We start from the raw sequence: 19,652 nt of genomic DNA on the forward strand, positions 1-19,652 counted from the left end.
ACTAACCAAAGTGAATCATTTCAATTTCCCACATTATAATCCATCTGCCTCCTTGTTACACATTCACAGATTCTAAGCCCAGCGGGTCTGGCAATACCTATGGATAGCGAAACAGAGTTCATGCTTCGTGGATTTATGAAGAGAAAATCATGCTTGACAAATCTGTTGGAATTCTTTGAAGAGGTAACCAGTACAGTCGACAAGGGGGAGCGAGTCAATGTGGTATATTTGCCCAAAACATGTGGACGAGATTGGCTGGTCCCCCTGCGCATCCAGCACACTTGTCTTACACCCCAAAAAATTTGCTCATCCGGGCCACCGTCATGTGGGCCCGGTGGATGACCTTGAACTGAATCGGGCTGAGCCTGCCACATGTTGCAGTTGAGTTTCCCCTACTCAGGGCTTCCGCCCATACCCCCTCCTCCATCTCCTCGCTGAGTTCCTCCTCCCACTTGAGCTTCAGTTCCTCTGTCTGGGACTCCTCCCCTTTCATGAGTTCTTGGTAAATATCCGAGACTTTCCCCTCTCCTACCTCGCCCCTGGAAACTACTCTATCCTGGATCCCATTTGGTGGGAGGCGTGGGAAGGATGGGACCTGCCTGCGTATGAAGTCACGCACTTGCAAATACCTAAAGTTATTCCCCCTTACGAGTCCAAATTTCTCCTTCAAAGCCCTCATGCTCGCGAAGCTACCCCCGCCCCCCCCTCGCCCCAAGAACATATCGCCCATCCTCCCCAACCCCGCCCGCCGCCACGCTCGGAATCCACCGTCCATGCTCCTGGGGGCGAATCGGTGGTTGTCGCATAATGGAGACCGGACCGATGCTCCCACCTCCCTTACATGTTTCCTCCACTGGCCCCAGATCCGCAGGGCCGCCACCACTGCCGGGCTGGTGGAGTACCTGGCCGGCGGGAGCGGTAGGGGAGCCGTGACCAGGACTGCCAAACTGGTGCCCCTGCACGAAGCCACCTCCACCCGCTCCCAAACCGACCCCGTACCCACCATCCAACTCCTTACCATGGCTATGTTGGCCGCCCAGTAGTAATTGCTAAGGTTTGGCAGCGCCAGCCCCCCCTCGCTACCGGTCCTCTCAAGCATCGCTCTCTTCACCCGCGGGGACTGCCCCGCCCAGACAAAGCCCATAATAATCTTGTTGACCCTTTTGAAGAAGGATCGCGGGATGAAAATTGGGAGGCACTGAAAAATAAACAGGGATCTTGGGAGGATTGTCATCTTTACCGTCTGCACTCTCCCGCAAGTGATAGCGGGAGTGCGTCCCGTCTCCGAAACTCCCTCTTCATTTGTTCCACCACACTCATCAAGTTTAGCTTATGCAGCCTGCCCCAGTCTCATGCCACCTGTATCCCCAAGTATCGGAAACTTTCTCCGACCATCCTAAATGGCAGCCCCTTCAACCTGTTCTCCTGGCCCCTCGCCTGCACTACAAACATCTCACTCTTAGCCATGTTCAGTTTGTACCGAGAACCGGCCAAATTCTCTCAATATTCCCAGTATACTGTCTGTAGCACCGTCAATATGACGTGAGGCAGGTTGAGGTAATGTCAATTGAAGGCTTTATTAAGCAGAACTTTATCCCCAGCAGCGTGGTTACAGAATGCAGCTGCTGAGGGAAATGGAGGGGAAAAACTGGGTTCTTATACCGGCATTTCTGGGTGGAGTCCAGTAGGTGGCAGATCCTATCAGGACCTGGCATCCCTCCACCAATAGCCTGTCGACACGTGGTGTACCTTATTACCCCTAATACATACCACCACACTGTCCATCCCGGCCAGTGGGTCCGATACGTACAGAAGCAGGTCGTCCGTGTATCCCTGTGTTCCACCTCTCCCCTAATCATTCCCCTCCACACCCTCGCAGCTCTCAGGGCAATCGCCAGGGGTTCTATAGCCAATGCGAACAGTAACGGGGAGAGTGGACATCCCTGTCTGGTCCCCCGGTGTAGTCTAAAATAGTCCGATGTTGTCCTATTTGTCCTTCCGCTAGCTTTTGGGGCCTGGTAAATAGTCTGACCCAGTCAACAAAGCCCTCTCTGAACCCGAACCGTCCGAGTACCTCCCACAAATAGTCCCACCCCACCCGCTCAAAGGCCTTCTCGGCATCCATTGCCACCACTGCCTCTACCTCTCTGCCCTCCGGGGGCATCATGATCATGTTGAGTAGTCTTAAGTTGGCTACCAGCTGCCTGCCTTTCACAAACCCTGTTTGGTCTTCCCCGATCACCTCCGGGACACCGTCCTCAATTCTAAATTCGAACAGATATACCCCTTTGGATACTGTCGGGGGGGATAGCCTATCAGGGGAAAACAGCAGCAGCCAGAGCAGTGGCACCACGGCTGGCTCTGATGTTCAGAAGGGAGGGTCAAAGCGCAGAAGAGTAATAGTTATAGGGGACTCTATAGTCAGGGGCACAGATAGGCGCTTCTGTGGACGTGAAAGAGACTCCAGGATGGTATGTTGCCTCCCTGGTGCCAGGGTCCAGGATGTCTCCGAACGGATAGAGGGAATCCTGAAGGGGGAGGGCAAACAGGCAGAGGTCGTTGTACATATTGGTACTAACGACATAGGCAGGAAGGGGCATGAGGTCCTGCAGGAGGAGTTCAGGGAGCTAGGCAGAAAGTTAAAAGACAGGACCTCGAGGGTTGTAATCTCGGGATTACTCCCTGTGCCACGTGCCAGTGAGGCTAGAAATAGGAAGATAGAGCAGACAAACACGTGGCTAAACAGCTGGTGTAGGAGGGAGGGTTTCTGTTATCTGGACCACTGGGAGCTCTTCCGGGGCAGGTGTGACCTGTATAAGATGGACGGGTTGCATCTAAACCGGAGAGGCATAAATATCCTGGCCGCGAGATTTGCTAGTGTCACACGGGAGGGTTTAAACTAGTATGGCAGGGGGCTGGGCACGGGAGCAATAGGTCAGAAGGTGAGAGCATTGAGGGAGAACTAGGGAATAGGGACAGTGTGGCTCTGAGGCAGAGCAGACGGGGAGAAGTTGATGAACACAGCGGGTCTGGTGGCCTGAAGTGCATATGTTTTAATGCAAGGAGCATTACGGGTAAGGCAGATGAACTTAGAGCTTGGATTACTACTTGGAACTATGATGTTGTTGCCATTACAGAGACCTGGTTGAGGGAAGGGCAGGATTGGCAGCTAAACGTTCCAGGATTTAGATGTTTCAGGCGGGATAGAGGGGGATGTAAAAGGGGAGGCGGAGTTGCGCTACTTGTTCAGGAGAGTATCACAGCTATACAGCGAGAGGACACCTCAGAGGGCAGTGAGGCTATATGGGTAGAGATCAGGAATAAGAAGGGTGCAGTCACAATGTTGGGGGTATACTACAGGCCTCCCAACAGCCAGCGGGAGATAGAGGAGCAGATAGGTAGACAGATTTTGGAAAAGAGTAAAAACAACAGGGTTGTGGTGATGGGAGACTTCAACTTCCCCAATATTGACTGGGACTCACTTAGTGCCAGGGGCTTAGACGGGGCAGAGTTTGTAAGGAGCATCCAGGAGGGCTTCTTAAAACAATATGTAAACAGTCCAACTAGGGAAGGGGCGGTACTGGACCTGGTATTGGGGAATGAGCCCGGCCAGGTGGTAGATGTTTCAGTAGGGGAGCATTTCGGTAACAGTGACCACAATTCAGTAAGTTTTAAAGTACTGGTGGACAAGGATAAGAGTGGTCCGAGGATGAATGTGCTAAATTGGGGGAAGGCTAATTATAACAATATTAGGCGGGAACTGAAGAACATAGATTGGGGGCGGATGTTTGAGGGCAAATCAACATCTGACATGTGGGAGGCTTTCAAGTGTCAGTTGAAAGGAATACAGGACAGGCATGTTCCTGTGAGGAAGAAAGATAAATACGGCAATTTTCGGGAACCTTGGATGACGAGTGATATTGTAGGCCTCGTCAAAAAGAAAAAGGAGGCATTTGTCAGGGCTAAAAGGCTGGGAACAGACGAAGCCTGTGTGGCATATAAGGAAAGTAGGAAGGAACTTAAGCAAGGAGTCAGGAGGGCTAGAAGGGGTCATGAAAAGTCATTGGCAAATAGGGTTAAGGAAAATCCCAAGGCTTTTTACACTTACATAAAAAGCAAGAGGGTAGCCAGGGAAAGGGTTGGCCCACTGAAGGATAGGCAAGGGAATCTATGTGTGGAGCCAGAGGAAATGGGCGAGGTACTAAATGAATACTTTGCATCAGTATTCACCAAGGAGAAGGAATTGGTAGATGTTGAGTCTGGAGAAGGGGGTGTAGATAGCCTGGGTCACATTGTGATCCAAAAAGACGAGGTGTTGGGTGTCTTAAAAAATATTAAGGTAGATAAGTCCCCAGGGCCGGATGGGATCTACCCCAGAATACTGAAGGAGGCTGGAGAGGAAATTGCTGAGGCCTTGACAGAAATCTTTGGATCCTCGCTGTCTTCAGGGGATGTCCCGGAGGACTGGAGAATAGCCAATGTTGTTCCTCTGTTTAAGAAGGGTGGCAGGGATAATCCCGGGAACTACAGGCCGGTGAGCCTTACTTCAGTGGTAGGGAAATTACTGGAGAGAATTCTTCGAGACAGGATCTACTCCCATTTGGAAGCAAATGGACGTATTAGTGAGAGGCAGCACGGTTTTGTGAAGGGGAGGTCGTGTCTCACTAACTTGATAGAGTTTTTCGAGGAGGTCACTAAGATGATTGATGCAGGTAGGGCAGTAGATGTTGTCTATATGGACTTCAGTAAGGCCTTTGACAAGGTCCCTCATGGTAGACTAGTACAAAAGGTGAAGTCACACGGGATCAGGGGTGAACTGGCAAGGTGGATACAGAACTGGCTAGGCCATAGAAGGCAGAGGGTAGCAATGGAGGGATGCTTTTCTAATTGGAGGGCTGTGACCAGTGGTGTTCCACAGGGATCAGTGCTGGGACCTTTGCTCTTTGTAGTATATATAAATGATTTGGAGGAAAATGTAACTGGTCTGATTAGTAAGTTTGCAGACGACACAAAGGTTGGTGGAATTGCGGATAGCGATGAGGACTGTCTGAGGATACAGCAGGTTTTAGATTGTCTGGAGACTTGGGCGGAGAGATGGCAGATGGAGTTTAACCTGGACAAATGTGAGGTAATGCATTTTGGAAGGTCTAATGCAGGTAGGGAATATACAGTGAATGGTAGAACCCTCAAGAGTATTGAAAGTCAAAGAGATCTAGGAGTACAGGTCCACAGATCACTGAAAGGGGCTACACAGGTGGAGAAGGTAGTCAAGAAGGCATACGGCATGCTTGCCTTCATTGGCCGGGGCATTGAGTATAAGAATTGGCAAGTCATGTTGCAGCTGTATAGAACCTTAGTTAGGCCACACTTGGAGTATAGTGTTCAATTCTGGTCGCCACACTACCAGAAGGATGTGGAGGCTTTAGAGAGGGTGCAGAAGAGATTTACCAGAATGTTGCCTGGTATGGAGGGCATAAGCTATGAGGAGCGATTGAATAAACTCGGTTTGTTCTCACTGGAACGAAGGAGGTTAAGGGGCGACCTGATAGAGGTATACAAAATTATGAGGGGCATAGACAGAGTGGATAGTCAGAGGCTTTTCCCCAGGGTAGAGGGGTCAATTACTAGGGGGCATAGGTTTAAGGTGAGAGGGGCAAAGTTTAGAGTAGATGTACGAGGCAAGTTTTTTACGCAGAGGGTAGTGGGTGCCTGGAACTCACTACCGGAGGAGGTAGTGGAGGCAGGGACGATAGGGACATTTAAGGGGCATCTTGACAAATATATGAATAGGATGGGAATAGAAGGATACGGACCCAGGAAGTGTAGAAGATTGTAGTTTAGTCGGGCAGTATGGTCGGCACGGGCTTGGAGGGCCGAAGGGCCTGTTCCTGTGCTGTACACTTCTTTGTTCTTTGTTTGTTCTTTGATCTGCAATTGTGTCCTCAACCTCAAATTGAACCAGTTTATTGATCATGATTGCCACCCCCCTGGACTGGAGTCCAAGCCCGAGTGGAAGACCTGGTTAATCCAGCCCTTCCTGAGTCAGGTCTGGTCAGTTACTTTCAGATGTGTCTCCTGCAGCATGATCACATCCGCCTTTAGAGCCCGCAAATGCGCGAATACACGTGACCTCTTGACTGACCCGTTTAGTCCTCTGACATTCCAGGTGATCAGCCTGGTTGGAGGGCACCTGCCCCCCCCCCCCCTCCCTCCCCGATCAACCATCCCCCTTCTTGGGTCCGCCCCCAGTCCATGTGCCGTGCCCCTCCCGGTTCGCTTCCTGGCAGTTCCCACCCCCCGACCTCCGCTCTGTTACCTAATTTAGATCCCACCCATGTCAGCAGAATAACTTCCCCCACCACCCGCCCCCCCCCCCCCCCCCCCCCCGCCTCTCCCGGCCCGATGTAACCAAAGGCAGCGAGAAAAATACTCAGACTCTGGCTCGAGTCCGTGGGTCCTCAGTTCGGCACCAGTCCCTGATCCTTTGCGCACTCCATCGCCTCATCGGGGTCCATGAAATAGTAATGCTGGCTCTGGTGCGTGACCCACAGCCGGGCCGGGAGAAGCAGACCGAACTTCACGTGTTTTTTGAACAAAATCTCTTTAATTCGTTTAAAGGCTGCTCGCTGCCTGGCCACCTCCTGAATCAGGTCCTGGTAGATGCGCAGGACATTGTTGTTCCATGTACAGCTCCTCGTGCTCTTTGCCCACTGAAGGACCCGCTCCTTATCCGTGAACCTGTGGAACCTGGGGCGAAATTCTCCCCCAATGGCGCGATGTCCGCCGACTGGCGCCCAAATCGGCGCCAATCAGACGGGCATCGCGCCGCCCCAAAGGTGCGGAATGCTCCGCATCTTTTGGGGCCGAGCCCCGACATTGAGGGGCTAGGCCGGCGGCGGAGGAATTTCCGCCCCGCCAGCTGGCGGAAACGGCGTTTGTTGCCCCGCCAGCTGGCGCGGAAATGACATCCCCGGGCGGCGCATGCGCGGGAGCGTCAGCGGCCGCCGACAGTTTCCCGCGCATGCGCAGTGGGGAAAGTCTCTTCTGCCTCCGCCATGGTGGAGACCGTGGTGGAGGCGGAAGGGAAAGAGTGCCCCCACGGCACAGGCCCGCCCGCAGATCGGTGGGCCCCGATCGCGGGCCAGGCCACCGTGGGGGCACCCCCCGGGGCCAGATCGCCCTGCGCCCCCCCCAGGACCCCGGAGCCCGCCCACGCCCCCTTGTCCCGCCGGTAAATACCCACTTTAATTTATGCCGGCGGGACAGGCAATTTCTTGGCGTGACTTCGGCCCATCCGGGCCGGAGAATTGAGCGGGGGGGGGGGGGGGGGGGGGGCCCGCTAACCGGAGCGGCCAGATTCCCGCCCCCGCCCAATCTCCGGTACCGGAGACTTCGGCAACCAGCGGGGGCGGGATTCACGGCGGCCAACGGCCATTCTCCGACCCGCTGGGGGGTCGGAGAATGTCGCCCCTGATCACCCCCGGTCGTGGCTGCCTCACATGCACTCTGTGTGCCCCATCCAGTGGTCGCGGAACGGAGTTCGCCCCCACCAGCTGCTGCAACAGGTCTGCCACAAACGTCGTGAGGCCGCTCCTTCGGCCCCCTCCGGGAGGCCAACAATTCTCAGATTGCGTCTGCGAGCTCTGTTTTCCAGGTCTTCAAGTCTGTCAAGCAGCCTTCTCTGTCATAAGAACATAAGAACTAGGAGCAGGAGTCGGCCATCTGGCCCCTCGAGCCTGCTCCGCCATTCAATGAGATCATGGCTGATCTTTGTGGACTCAGCTCCACTCTCCGGCCCGTGCACCATATCCTCGAATCCCTTTATTCTTTAGAAAGGTATCTATCTTTTTCTTAAAAACGTTTAAAGAAGGAGCCTCAACTGCTTCACTGGACAGGGAATTCCATAGATTCACAACCCTTTGGGTGAAGAAGTTCCTCCTAAACTCAGTCCTAAATCTACTTCCCCTTATTTTGAGGCTATGCCCCCTAGTTCTGCTTTCACCCGCCAGTGGGAACAACCTGCCCGCATCTATCCTATCTATTCCCTTCATAATTTTATATGTCTCAATAAGATCCCCCCGCATCCTTCTAAACTCCAATGAGTACAGTCCCAGTCTACTCAACCTCTCGTCATAATCTAATCCCCTCAACTCTGTCGCTCCTTCAACCCATCCATCTCTATTGGAGCGATTGTTTGTGTGTCCGCCTGTTCCTCCACCGCTTGCTCCAGCTCCTTGCCCTTTTTGTCCTGGGCCTCCAGCCTTTGGTTCTCACTTGCTCCACCGCTTTCTGCAGCGGTTCTAAGTTATCCCGCTTCAAATCTTCAAAACTTCCTTTTATGACCCGCAGCATGTCCAGCGCTGCTTGGATCGTCTGGTCCGCGGTCCGGTCAGCCATCTTTGATCCCGGGTCAGCTCCCACACCACTTTGTCTCTGCCCTTTCTTTTCCTGCTTTCTGCTCTACTTTGTTTCCATGCAACTCCGCACATTTAAATCAGCAACTTTGTGGCCGTCCTTTCTAGCGCGCAAAAGTTCCAAAGAGTCAGGAAACCAGGTCCAAAAATCCGTCCGGAGTGAGAGCCTCTGAACGTGCGGCTCACTCCCTCATCGCCACCACCGGAAGTTCTTATTGTGCAAAATTAAAGCACATGGGATTGGGAGAAATGTACTGAGGTGAATAGAAAACTGGTTGGCGGAGAGGAAACAAAGAGTAGGGATTAATGGGTCCTTTTCAAATTGGCAGGCAGTAACCAGTGGGGTACCATAGGGATCGGTGCTGGGACCCCAGCTATTCACAATATATATTAATGATTTGGATGAGGGAACAAAATGTAACATCTCAAAGTTTGCAGATGATATCAAGTTGAGTGGGAGGGTGAATTGTGACGAGGATGCAGGGATCCTACAGCAAGATCTGGACAGGTTGGGCGAGTGGGCAAACCAATGGCAGATGCAGTATAATTTGGATAAGTGTGAGGTTATTCACTTTGGAAGCAAAAACAGGAAGGCAGATTGCTACCTGAATGGTTGTAAATTGGGAGAGGGGAGTGTGCATCGGGACCTGGGTGTCCTTGTACACCAGTCGCTGAAGGTAAGCATGCAGGTGCAGCAGGCGGTAAAGAAGGCTATTGGTATGTTGGCCTTCATTGCGAAAGGTTGAGTACAGAAGCAGGGATGTGTTGCTGCAATTATCCAGGACCTTGGTGAGGCCACACCTGGAGTATTGTGTGCAGATTTGGTCTCCTTCTCTGAGGAAGGATGTTCTTGCTCTCGAGGGAGTGCAGCGAAGGTTTACCAGACTGATTCCAGGGATGGCGGGACTGTCATATGAGGAGAGATTGACTAGGTTGGGATTGTTCTCGCTGGAGTTCAGAAGACTGAGGGGGGATCTCATAGAGACTTATACAATTCTAACAGGACTGGACAGGGTAGATGCAGGGAAGATGTTACCAATGATGGGTGTGTCCAGAACCAGGGGTCACAGTCTGAGGATTCAGGGTAAACCATTTCGGACAGAGATAAGGAGATATTTCTTCACACAAAGAGTGGTGAGCCTGTGGAATTCATTACCACAGGAAGTAGTTGATGCTAAAACTTTGAATATATTCAAGAGGCGGCTGGATATAGCACTTGGGGAGAATGGGATCAAAGGTTATGGGGAGAAAGCAGGATTAGGTTATTGAGTTGGATGATCAGCCATGATGGTGATGAATGGCGGAGCAGGCTCGAAGGGCCAAAAGGCCTCCTCCTGCTCCTATCTTCTATGTATCTATGAGTCTGGATTCAGAATTGGTCAGAATTCGGACTTGAAACGTGAAGGGCAGGGAAAAAAAGCCACTTTTAAAAAAAATTTAGTGTGCCCAATTAATTATTTTTTATTTTTATTTATTTTTCCAATTAAAGGCAATTTATCGTGGCCAATCCACCTAACCTGTACATCTTTGGGTTGTTCTGTATCTGGGGCTGGTTTAGCACACTGGGCTAAATCGCTGGCTTTTAAAGCAGACCAACGCAGGCCAGCAGCACGGTTCAATTCCCGTACCAGCCTCCCCAAACAGGTGCCGGAATGTGGCGACTAGGGGCTTTTCACTGTAACTTCATTTGAAGCATACTTGTGACAATAAGCGATTTTCATTTCATTTCATTGTGGGGGCGAAACCCACGCAGACACGGGGAGAATGTGCGAACTCCACACGGACAGTGACACAGGGCTGGGAATCGAACCTGGGTCCTCAGCGCCGCAGTCCCAGTGCTAACCACTGCGCCACATGGCACCAAAAGCCACATTTTTTGAGGGCACAATTCCACTTGCCTCCTCCTGTTGGTTCCAGCCAGTGTTGGAATTTTAAAGAATGTTCCTGTGTGATGTGTCTGCATGACTTTTTTATTTAAAAACAAAAAAAATTTTATTCTCCTTTTTCACATTTTCTCCCACATTTACACCCATCAACAATAAACAATAATCAGCAAGATATGTCAGTCCCCATAATAACAACGATCCCATCCGCCCACCAACCCCCGAACCTCAACCTGCATGTTTACATAAACAAATGACAAAAAGGAATCAGGGATTACCCGTAGTCACCCTTAATCTTACACAGCTCCCCCCCCCCCCCCCCCCCCAGGTCTCCAGCTCCTCCCGTCCACTGCCTCTTGTAAAGCTCCTCCTCCCAACCTCAGTTCCCTACCCCCCCAACTTTCCACCCCGGCTAGACCACTCGGACCCTGTTCTGCCAGGCTCCGATGGCCGCAGCCCCTCCCCCCACCTCACTCCCGTTCACTGGCCGGCTTAAACCGGCCAGCGTGGAGGCCCCCACCCGGGTCCCTTTCCCGGGTCCCTTTCCCACTTGCCCAGCCCCAGGAAAGTCCAAAGATCCCCTTTTAGCACACAAACCCCGCACATCCACCTACACCCCAAAGAGCCCTCATTTTGAGTGAAAGTCCCATCCCTTCCCTTGTCCAAATATATACCACATTGGCTCCTTTAATCTCTACACCCGCGCGCAGTGATACAAAAAAGAAGAAAATACAGTCATGAGGTTACATCGGCACATGACCATTCCTCAATTTCTCAGTTCTGCCACAGTCCTTCTGCCTTCGCAAACTCCTCCGCTGCTTCCGCCGTTCCAAAATAAAAGTCCCTGAGCTTATAAGTCACCCTCAGCTTCGCTGGATATACAATGCCGCACCGCACCTTGCTAATGTACAGTGCCCTCTTCACCCGGTTGAAGGCAGCCCGCCTCCTCGCCAGCTCCACCGTAAAGACCTGGTATACACGTATACCAGCTCCAGCCCACTGCACCACCCGCTTCTGCTTGGCCCAGCTCAGGACCTTCTCCTTCACACTGTACCTACGGAAGCACAGAGTCACTGCCCTTGGCGGCTCACTCGCCTTTGGTACAGGCCTCCACGACCGATGAGCCCAATCCAGTTCGTATCGGGAGGGATCCTCCCCCTCCCCCAGTAGTTTCGCCAGCATCGCGGCAAAATACTCAGTCGGCTTTGGTCCTTCAACTCCTTCGGGCAGCCCCACAATCCTCAAATTCTGTCGCCTGGATCTGTTTTCCAGATCTTCCATTTTTCCTCGCAGATCCTTGTTAGTATCCATCACCTTCCGCATCTCCTTCCCCATCGAGGCAAGTTGATCACCGTGCTGCAATAACGTCTCCTCCACTTCCTTCAGCGCCTCCCCTTGCTCTCGCACCTCCGCCACTGCGCTCGCCACCTCCGTCCTCACCGGGGAAACCGCCTCCTCCACCAGCGCACTCAAACCTCCCTCATCTCCTTCCTCACCGTCTCCATGCATTTCGCAATCTGCGCCAACTGCTTTTCAAATTCCGCAGCCATCACCTGTTATTTCTTCAGCCGTAAGCAGTGCGGCCTTCCCTGGTGCTCCAGCCTCCATTTTTCCTGGTGACCCCACGGTGACCTTTCCACTCCCCGACGGACCTGCAGCTGTTTTTTTTCCGGCCGTTTTCTTGCTCACCCTCGACATTTTTCTTTGTTCTTTTTTTCCTCCTGTGTCTTCACTGTGCCTCCTCCGTGCCTTCTCCCTGCTTCTACCGCCTCCGTGGACCCTGGGACCGGGCTTAAAGCCCCGAAAATGCCGTTGCCGAACGGGAGCCCTCCATTGTGCGGCTGCCTCCCGCCCGCCGGCACCGGAAGCTGTGTCTGCATTACTGAGGCACAGGTTACATTTGCAATGACGACTTTGCAACTGGGCAATGTCAGGTCAGCACGGAAGTGTAGTCCATCGGACTCAATTAATCATCTCCAGTCCCCTTTTCAAACCCATAATCTTGTACCACAAACTCCTTTTAATGCATGTTTTCATGCATAACTGTTGTCAAAGGCCTTCTGGTGCTCAGATGAAACAGAGTTTATCAAAGTCGATGGTCATCGGTTGCTCACGAATCTCCTCCCTTGCCCCTTTTAGCAACTGTGCAATAATTACTTGAGGCTCCTTTAACCTAACACACATTTCACCCATAGTTATTAACCTGACCTCATGTCTTCAGTGAAAAGCTTCCGTGCAGAGGTGTTCACATTATTACCTTATTCTCATTTGTGGTTTTAGATTGTTCAATAATTTCAAAACAAACAAAACTTAAAAATAGATCTGATTTTTATTTGGGTTCAATTTTCCGACATAGACAAAGAATGATTTTCCTCCCATTCATCTTTACTTTCACCTTGTAATCGGAGTGCAGAATGTATCGCCACAACAGCTGCTTAATCTCTGCAATGGTTACACTTTCTCCCACACCCCTAGTTAGCAGCACTGCCTCCACTTTCCTTCATAGTGGACCCGGTGTCTCCCTCTGCATTGCTCTGTCCAAGTAATCCTGCACCCAACAATCTGCCCCCTTAACTCTCCTTCCACCACCTCACCCTCCCTCGACACACACGTTGGCCCTTCCCTTCCACCACCAGCCCTCCTACTCTCAATCCTCCCCCTCCAGGTTCTGCCACTTACCCCATCATCCTGCTCCGCTCACACCCGCTGCTACCCCCATCCTCTGCCCCCACCACGCTCTGCCCACAACCTCTGACCCCCCCACTCTGCCCACCTATCATGTTCTTCCATCGCAAACTGCTCAATTAACCCCTCATACAATGTGTTCTTTCAGACAGAAAACACTGCCGGCCACAGACATACAAGAGCAACATGTTAGACGAGAAACTGAAAAATTAAATATAACTGTAATCATGATGAGTATTTCCAGAAATCACACACAGGACACCAATCCTATTGTCCACTCTCACAGTCTCATCAACACCTCCAGAATATTCCCCATTTTGTTCATCTAACTGCTCCTAATCCTAACGCACCAAGATTAACCCTGACCTCAAGAATATTGCCTTGGCCGCCCTGAACCTGTTGGCAGGTTTCAATCTGGCTCAAACCCAGGACGGGATTCTCCCCTCCCGGGCGGGGCGGGTGGTACCGGCGCCGAGGAGTGGCATGAACCACTCCGGCATCGAGCCGCCCGGAAGGTGTGGAATCCTCGGCACCTTCAGGGGTCACGCTGGCGGGGTTGGTGCCGCGACAGCCCAGCCATGGCGGCCCGTTACACCGGCTGGCATGGAGGGAAAGAGTGCCGCCACGGCACAGGCCCGCCCACGGATTGGTGGACCCCGATCGCAGGCCATGACACCGTGGGGGTCCCCCCCCGGTGCCAGATCCCCCCGCCCACCCCCCTCTACACGGGGTTAGATACAGAGTAAAGCTCCCTCTACACTGTCCCCATCAAACACTCCCAGGACAGGTACAGCACGGGTTAGATACAGAGTAAAGCTCCCTCTACACTGTCCCCATCAAACACTCCCAGGACAGGTACAGCACGGGGTTAGATACAGAGTAAAGCTCCCTCTACACTGTCCCCATCAAACACTCCCAGCTGTATCCGAAAGCAACTAACATGGTAAAGGAGAGGGACTGAACCTAGGACGTTGCAAATTGGCGGGGAGTGTTTTGGTTTGGATTGGGGAGCAGGTGGATGGAGGCAGCCCTTGCGATGGAGCAGTGGGTCTGTTTCAGGCTCTGTAGAGTGACCATCACTGGAGCCGAGAGTGTCGGAGAACAAGCAGCCAATAAACAATTCTGTCCAAGCATGGACGCTGAGGACGTGGAGGGAAGAATGGGGAGGACAGTTTCCTGCCCGAAATCAATGCTTCTTTCACCAAGGAATTGTAATTTGTGAAGTGAAGATTAAAAGAGGTGAAGATTGGAGACGTGTAGGTCAGGAAGTGAGAATGTACAGAGTGTGATTAGAAGGATTCACACCTTTAGGGATCAAAATCACAAATAAACCTGCTCACCACATTTTGCAAATTACATTCCCATAGAAACATCCAACTTCAGAATTGGGTATATGTTCGGCATTATTTCGATGTGAACGGATTGATCTGAATAGTCCCAATGAAAACCTGGCCCAGTTTATCCAACTCTTTGCATGAATAATTCTTCTTATAATACAGAGATATCCAGAGTGAGCGTCTCCATTCAGCCCATCAGTCACCAGCTGGTCGCCCTTGTGCTACACGGCTTTTCCGAGCTCGATCTTCTTCTGTATAGCGCGGGCAGAGTGATAGATCAATGAGTCAATAAGACTCGCCACTGCAAGAGAGATAGCTCATTATAGGAACCATCAGACTGTTCACATGGAAAAAGTGTACGATGATCGATGTATAAATGATCAGTACATGATGTATGTGCTCTATGACGAATGAAGGATTTTCGATATATTGGATTATAAACATTTGACAATTTAAGGGTTAAAAGCCTGGGGTTAGAGTGCGTTTGACTGCAGTCGTCATGTATTTTTAAAAGAATCTTGCTTTGCAAGACCAGAAGGCTTTTAGTAGTCAGAGGTGAAAATGAGCACCGTAAAGTCCTGTTTGACTAGGGGGAGTCCCTGGAGAGTTCATGTGTTTTCAGCCTGGGGCGGTAAATTTGTTTTCATATTGGGGATATGATGCCACTGCTGAGTGGAGTAAAGGTATTCAGACATTTTAAGAAAGCTTTTGAGTTGAGTTCTGATCTGACTAACACGGAGTCCACCTGCAAGGTATTTTGCTCTCACTGTAAGATAGTTAAAAACGATTAAAGCAGAGCAGACTTGTCTGAGGACAAGGGGAAAGCTGAAACAATCCAGTTTAAACAGCTTTTTGAAGTCATCCAGCCAGAGTTTGTAGTGGTTCTAACAGGAGCCAAATCTGTTCAGGAAAGCAAGTACGACATAGAACATACAGTACAGAAGGATGCCATTTGGCCCATCGAGTCTGCACCGACCCACTTAAGCCCTCATCTACACCCTATCCCCGTAACCCAATAACCCCTCCTAACCTTTTTGGTCACTCAGGACAATTTAGAATGGCCAATCCACCTAACCTGCACATCTTTGGACTGTGGGAGGAAACCGGAGCACCCGGAGGAAACCCACGCAGGGTCCCAGGTTTGATTCCCGGTTTGGGTCACTGTCTGTGCGGAGTCTGCACGTTCTCCCCGTGTCTGCGTGGGTTTCCTCCGGGTGCTCCGGTTTCCTCCCACAAGTCCCGAAAGACGTGCTGTTAGGTGAATTGGACATTCTGAATTCTACCTGTGTACCCGAACAGGTGCCGGAATGTGGCGACTAGGGGCTTTTCACAGTAACTTCATTGCAGCGTTAATGTAAGCTTACTTGTGACAACAATAAAGATTATTATTCTTATTATTAGTTTGGACCAGTGTCACTAAAACTCAGAGGAATTAGTGCAAATGTTTTCAGGAATCTTTCAGACAGATTGGGATTGTCCTCAAATGTGATGAGGGGAGGACTAATCCATTACTGACACCACAGCCAATCCACTAATAAGTCCAAAGATGTGCAGGTTAGGTGGATTGGCCGTGCTAAATTGCCCTTAGTGTCCAAAAAGGTTGTGTGGGGTTACTGGGTTACGGGGGTAGGGTGGAGGTGTGGGCTTGGGTAGGGTGCTCTTTCCAAGGGCCGGTGGCGACTTGATGGGCCGAATGGCCTCCGTCTGCACTGTAAATTCTATGATTCTATGAAACATCTCCATACGTCATTAAATCCTTTTGGAGTGCAGTGATTTATTATACAGTCTGTGTAGTACGTTGCAGAGAGCTGCACTAGAGCAGCAACATCCTGGACGTACCCTGGACAGATGGAAGGCTATCGTTGACATCATACCTGACTATGGCTCACCGTAACACAATGTAAGTCGGTGGCTCTGTTAGATAATGCTGCTGTTCCACTAATTGTCCGTAAGGATCTTGTAATAAACTCAGCAAACAAGCGCAATGTCATTACCTGTAAATACTCCTCCAATAATGGCACAGACACCAGTGAGGAAATGTGTGAATGATCTGTAACACAGGAAACACAAGCTGGGTGAGAGCCGTATACAGAATGATCAGCGTTAATTTACCGACAGCCCTTGGGATTGTAGGGGTGAACAAATCAGTTCAGCATCGCACTTCAGGCCCTGTGTCCACAACGAACATTCCAGCTCAAAGCTCCAAACTTTTTCAATATTTGACATACCTGTGTTTTTCTGTGAACTTTACCATCATTGGAGACAGTTCGTAAAGCACAAAGACCCCCGGGAGACCCTGGTCTCCAATTAGCCCATTTGCCACTTTCTCATGCCGTGTGACTGAAAACTGGTTTGTCCTCACCACCTGGAAGCAAAGAGCAGCGGACACGTCAGCACCGGATATTTCAAAGGCTGCTGAGCCATCACAGCAGAAACAATTTAATATAAATCCCAGCCAGTGGCACTGCGTAGGACACATCACCGTCAGAGGGTCAGTACTGAGTGAGTGCTGCACTGTCAGAGGGTCAGTACTGAGGGAGTGCCGCACTGTCAGAGGGTCAGTACTGAGGGAGTGCCGCACTGTCAGAGGGTCAGTACTGAGGGGAGTGCCGCACTGTCAGAGGGGTCAGTACTGAGTGAGTGCTGCACTGTCAGAGGGTCAGTACTGAGGGAGTGCCGCACTGTCAGAGGGTCAGTACTGAGCGAGTGCTGCACTGTCAGAGGGTCAGTACTGAGGGAGTGCCGTGCTGTCAGAGGGTCAGTACTGAGGGAGTGCCGTGCTGTCAGAGGGTCAGTACTGAGGGAGTGTCCGCACTGTCAGAGGGTCAGTACTGAGGGGAGTGCTGCACTGTCAGAGGGTCATTACTGAGGGAGTGCCGCACTGTCAGAGGGTCAGTACTGAGGGAGTGCCGTGCTGTCAGAGGGTCAGTACTGAGGGAGTGCTGCACTGTCAGAGGGTCAGTACTGAGGGAGTGCCGCACTGTCAGAGAGTCAGTACTGAGGGAGTGCTGCACTGTCAGAGGGTCAGTACTGAGGGAGTGCTGCACCGTCAGAGGGTCAGTACTGAGGGAGTGCTGCACTGTCGGATGGTCAGTACTGAGGGAGTGCTGCACCGTCAGAGGGTCAGTACTGAGTGAGTGCTGCACTGTCAGAGGGTCAGTACTGAGGGAGTGCTGCACTGTCAGAGGGTCAGTACTGAGGGAGTGCTGCACCGTCAGAGGGTCAGTACTGAGTGAGTGCTGCACTGTCAGAGGGTCAGTACTGAGGGGAGTGCTGCACTGTCGGATGGTCAGTACTGAGGGAGTGCTGCACCGTCAGAGGGTCAGTACTGAGTGGAGTGCTGCACTGTCAGAGGGTCAGTACTGAGGGAGTGCTGCACTGTCAGAGGGTCAGTACTGAGGGAGTGCTGCACCGTCAGAGGGTCAGTACTGAGTGAATGCTGCACTGTCAGAGGGTCAGTACTGAGGGAGTGCTGCACTGTCAGAGGGTCAGTACTGAGGGAGTGCTGCACTGTCAGAGGGTCAGTACTAAGGGAGTGCCGCACCGTCAGAGGGTCAGTACTGAGTGAGTGCTACACTGTCAGAGGGTCAGTACTGAGGGGAGTGCTGCACTGTCAGAGGGTCAGTACTGAGGGAGTGCTGCACTGTCAGAGGGACAGTACTGAGGGAGTGCTGCACTGTCAGAGGGTCAGTACTGAGGGAGTGCGGCACTGTCAGAGGGTCAGTACTGAGGGAGTGCTGCACTGGTCAGACGGTCAGTACTGAGGGAGTGCTGCACTGTCAGAGGGTCAGTACTGAGGGAGTGCCACACTGTCAGAGGGTCAGTACTGAGGGAGTGCCGCACTGTCAGAGGGAGCGCTGCACTGTCAGATGGTCAGTACTGAGGGAGTGCTGCATTGTCAGAGGGTCAGTACTGAGGGAGTGCCGCACTTTCAGAGGGTCAGTACTGAGGGAGTGCTGCACCGTCAGAGGGTCAGTACTGAGGGAGCACCGCACTGTCAGAGGGTCAGTACTGAGGGAGCGCTGCACTGTCAGAGGGTCAGTACTGAGGGAGTGCCGCACTGTCAGAGGGTCAGTACTGAGGGAGTGCTGCACTGTCAGAGGGTCAATACTGAGGGAACGCTGCACTGTCAGAGGGTCAGTACTGAGGGAGCGCTGCACTGTCAGAGGGTCAGTACTGAGGGAGTGCTGCACTGTCAGAGGGTCAGTACTGAGGGAGTGACGCGCTGTCAGACATTCCACCTTTTGGATTAAACATAACATGTGTGAAAGAACATACCAAATGAGAAGGTGCAGAGCTTACCTCCCCATCCAGCTTTACATAAATTGTTGGGACTATTTTGACGAAGTATTGGAACATCATGGAACCTGCAAGAGATGGAGCAGACTGAATATGTTGCCTTGCAACTTCCACCGTGAAAGCAAGCAGGAGCATTCCCCGGGATTCCCCGCTCTATCCAGCTGCAGTGAATTCAGAGGGAGCACAACTGTCTGACCTTAATGCAGTTCCCCAGTGCGTCAGAGTTCATTCAGGATGTGACACCACCCCCCCCCCCAACTCCTGCCCACCCCTCCCACCCCAACACCCCCATTGTTCCCAACCCCCCTCCCCAAACCCCCAACTCCTGCCCCCTCCAACCCCAACCCACCCACCGCTCCCCAATCCCCTCCCCTAACCCCCAACTCCTGCCTCCCTCCAACCCCACCGCTCCCCAACTCCTGCCCCCCACCGCTCCCCCAACACCTGCCCCCCTCCAACCCCAACACCCCTCCCCAACTCCTGCCCCCCCCACCGCTCCCCCAACTCCTGCCCCCTCCAACCCCAACACCCTCACCGCTCCCCAACCCCCCCTCCCCAACTCCTGCCCCCCCACCGCTCCCCAACCCTCCCGAACTCCTGCCCTCTCCACCGCTCCCCCAACTCCTGCCCCCGCCAACCCCAACACCCCCACCGCTCTCCAACCCCCCTCCCCAACTCCTGCCCCTCCACCGCTCCCCCAACTCCTGCCCCCTCCAATCCCAACACCCCCACCGCTCTCCAACCCCCCTCCCCAACTCCTGCCCCCCACCGCTCCCTCAACTCCTGCCCCCCCCACCGTTCCCCAACCCCCCTCCCCAACTCCTTCCCCACCGCTCCCCAACTCCTGCCCCCCCCACCGCTCCCCAACCCCCCTCCCCAACCGCTCCACGAACTCCTGCCCCCCTCCAACCCCACCGTTCTCCAACCCCCCTCCCCAACTCCTGCTCCCCCACCGCTCCCCAACTCCTGCCCCCTCCAACCCCAACACTCCCCAACCCCACTCCCCAACTCCTGCCCCCCCCCCACCGCTCCCC

The 19,652-nt window shown here is 52.5% G+C and overlaps 1 protein-coding gene across 1 annotated transcript; it reads right to left on the bottom strand.

The window, feature by feature from the left end:
* Window positions 1-12,607: 12,607 nt before the first annotated feature.
* On the bottom strand, window positions 12,608-18,782 carry LOC140428675 (endoplasmic reticulum-Golgi intermediate compartment protein 3-like). Its single transcript, XM_072515389.1, has 4 exons — window positions 18,622-18,782; window positions 16,548-16,684; window positions 16,314-16,369; window positions 12,608-14,620 (listed from the first exon to the last, which is right to left on the bottom strand). The coding sequence occupies exons 1-4, from the start codon at window positions 18,751-18,753 to the stop codon at window positions 14,541-14,543; spliced, it is 405 nt and encodes a 134-aa protein (XP_072371490.1). The 5' UTR covers window positions 18,754-18,782; the 3' UTR covers window positions 12,608-14,540.
* Between the last annotated feature and the right edge of the window lie 870 nt (window positions 18,783-19,652).

Source organism: Scyliorhinus torazame, chromosome 8 (genome assembly GCF_047496885.1).
Source record: "Scyliorhinus torazame isolate Kashiwa2021f chromosome 8, sScyTor2.1, whole genome shotgun sequence".
Lineage (NCBI taxonomy): Eukaryota > Metazoa > Chordata > Chondrichthyes > Carcharhiniformes > Scyliorhinidae > Scyliorhinus > Scyliorhinus torazame.

Coding starts and splice junctions, on each gene's coding strand:
- LOC140428675 (XM_072515389.1), bottom strand. CDS start 18,753: ATGCTCCTGCTTGCTTTCACGGTGGAAGTTGCAAGGCAACATATTCAG. Junction 16,685..18,621: donor ATGTAAAGCTGGATGGGGAG/GTAAGCTCTGCA, acceptor CTTTGCTTCCAG/GTGGTGAGGACAAACCAGTT. Junction 14,621..16,313: donor TATTGGAGGAGTATTTACAG/GTAATGACATTG, acceptor TCTCTCTTGCAG/TGGCGAGTCTTATTGACTCA.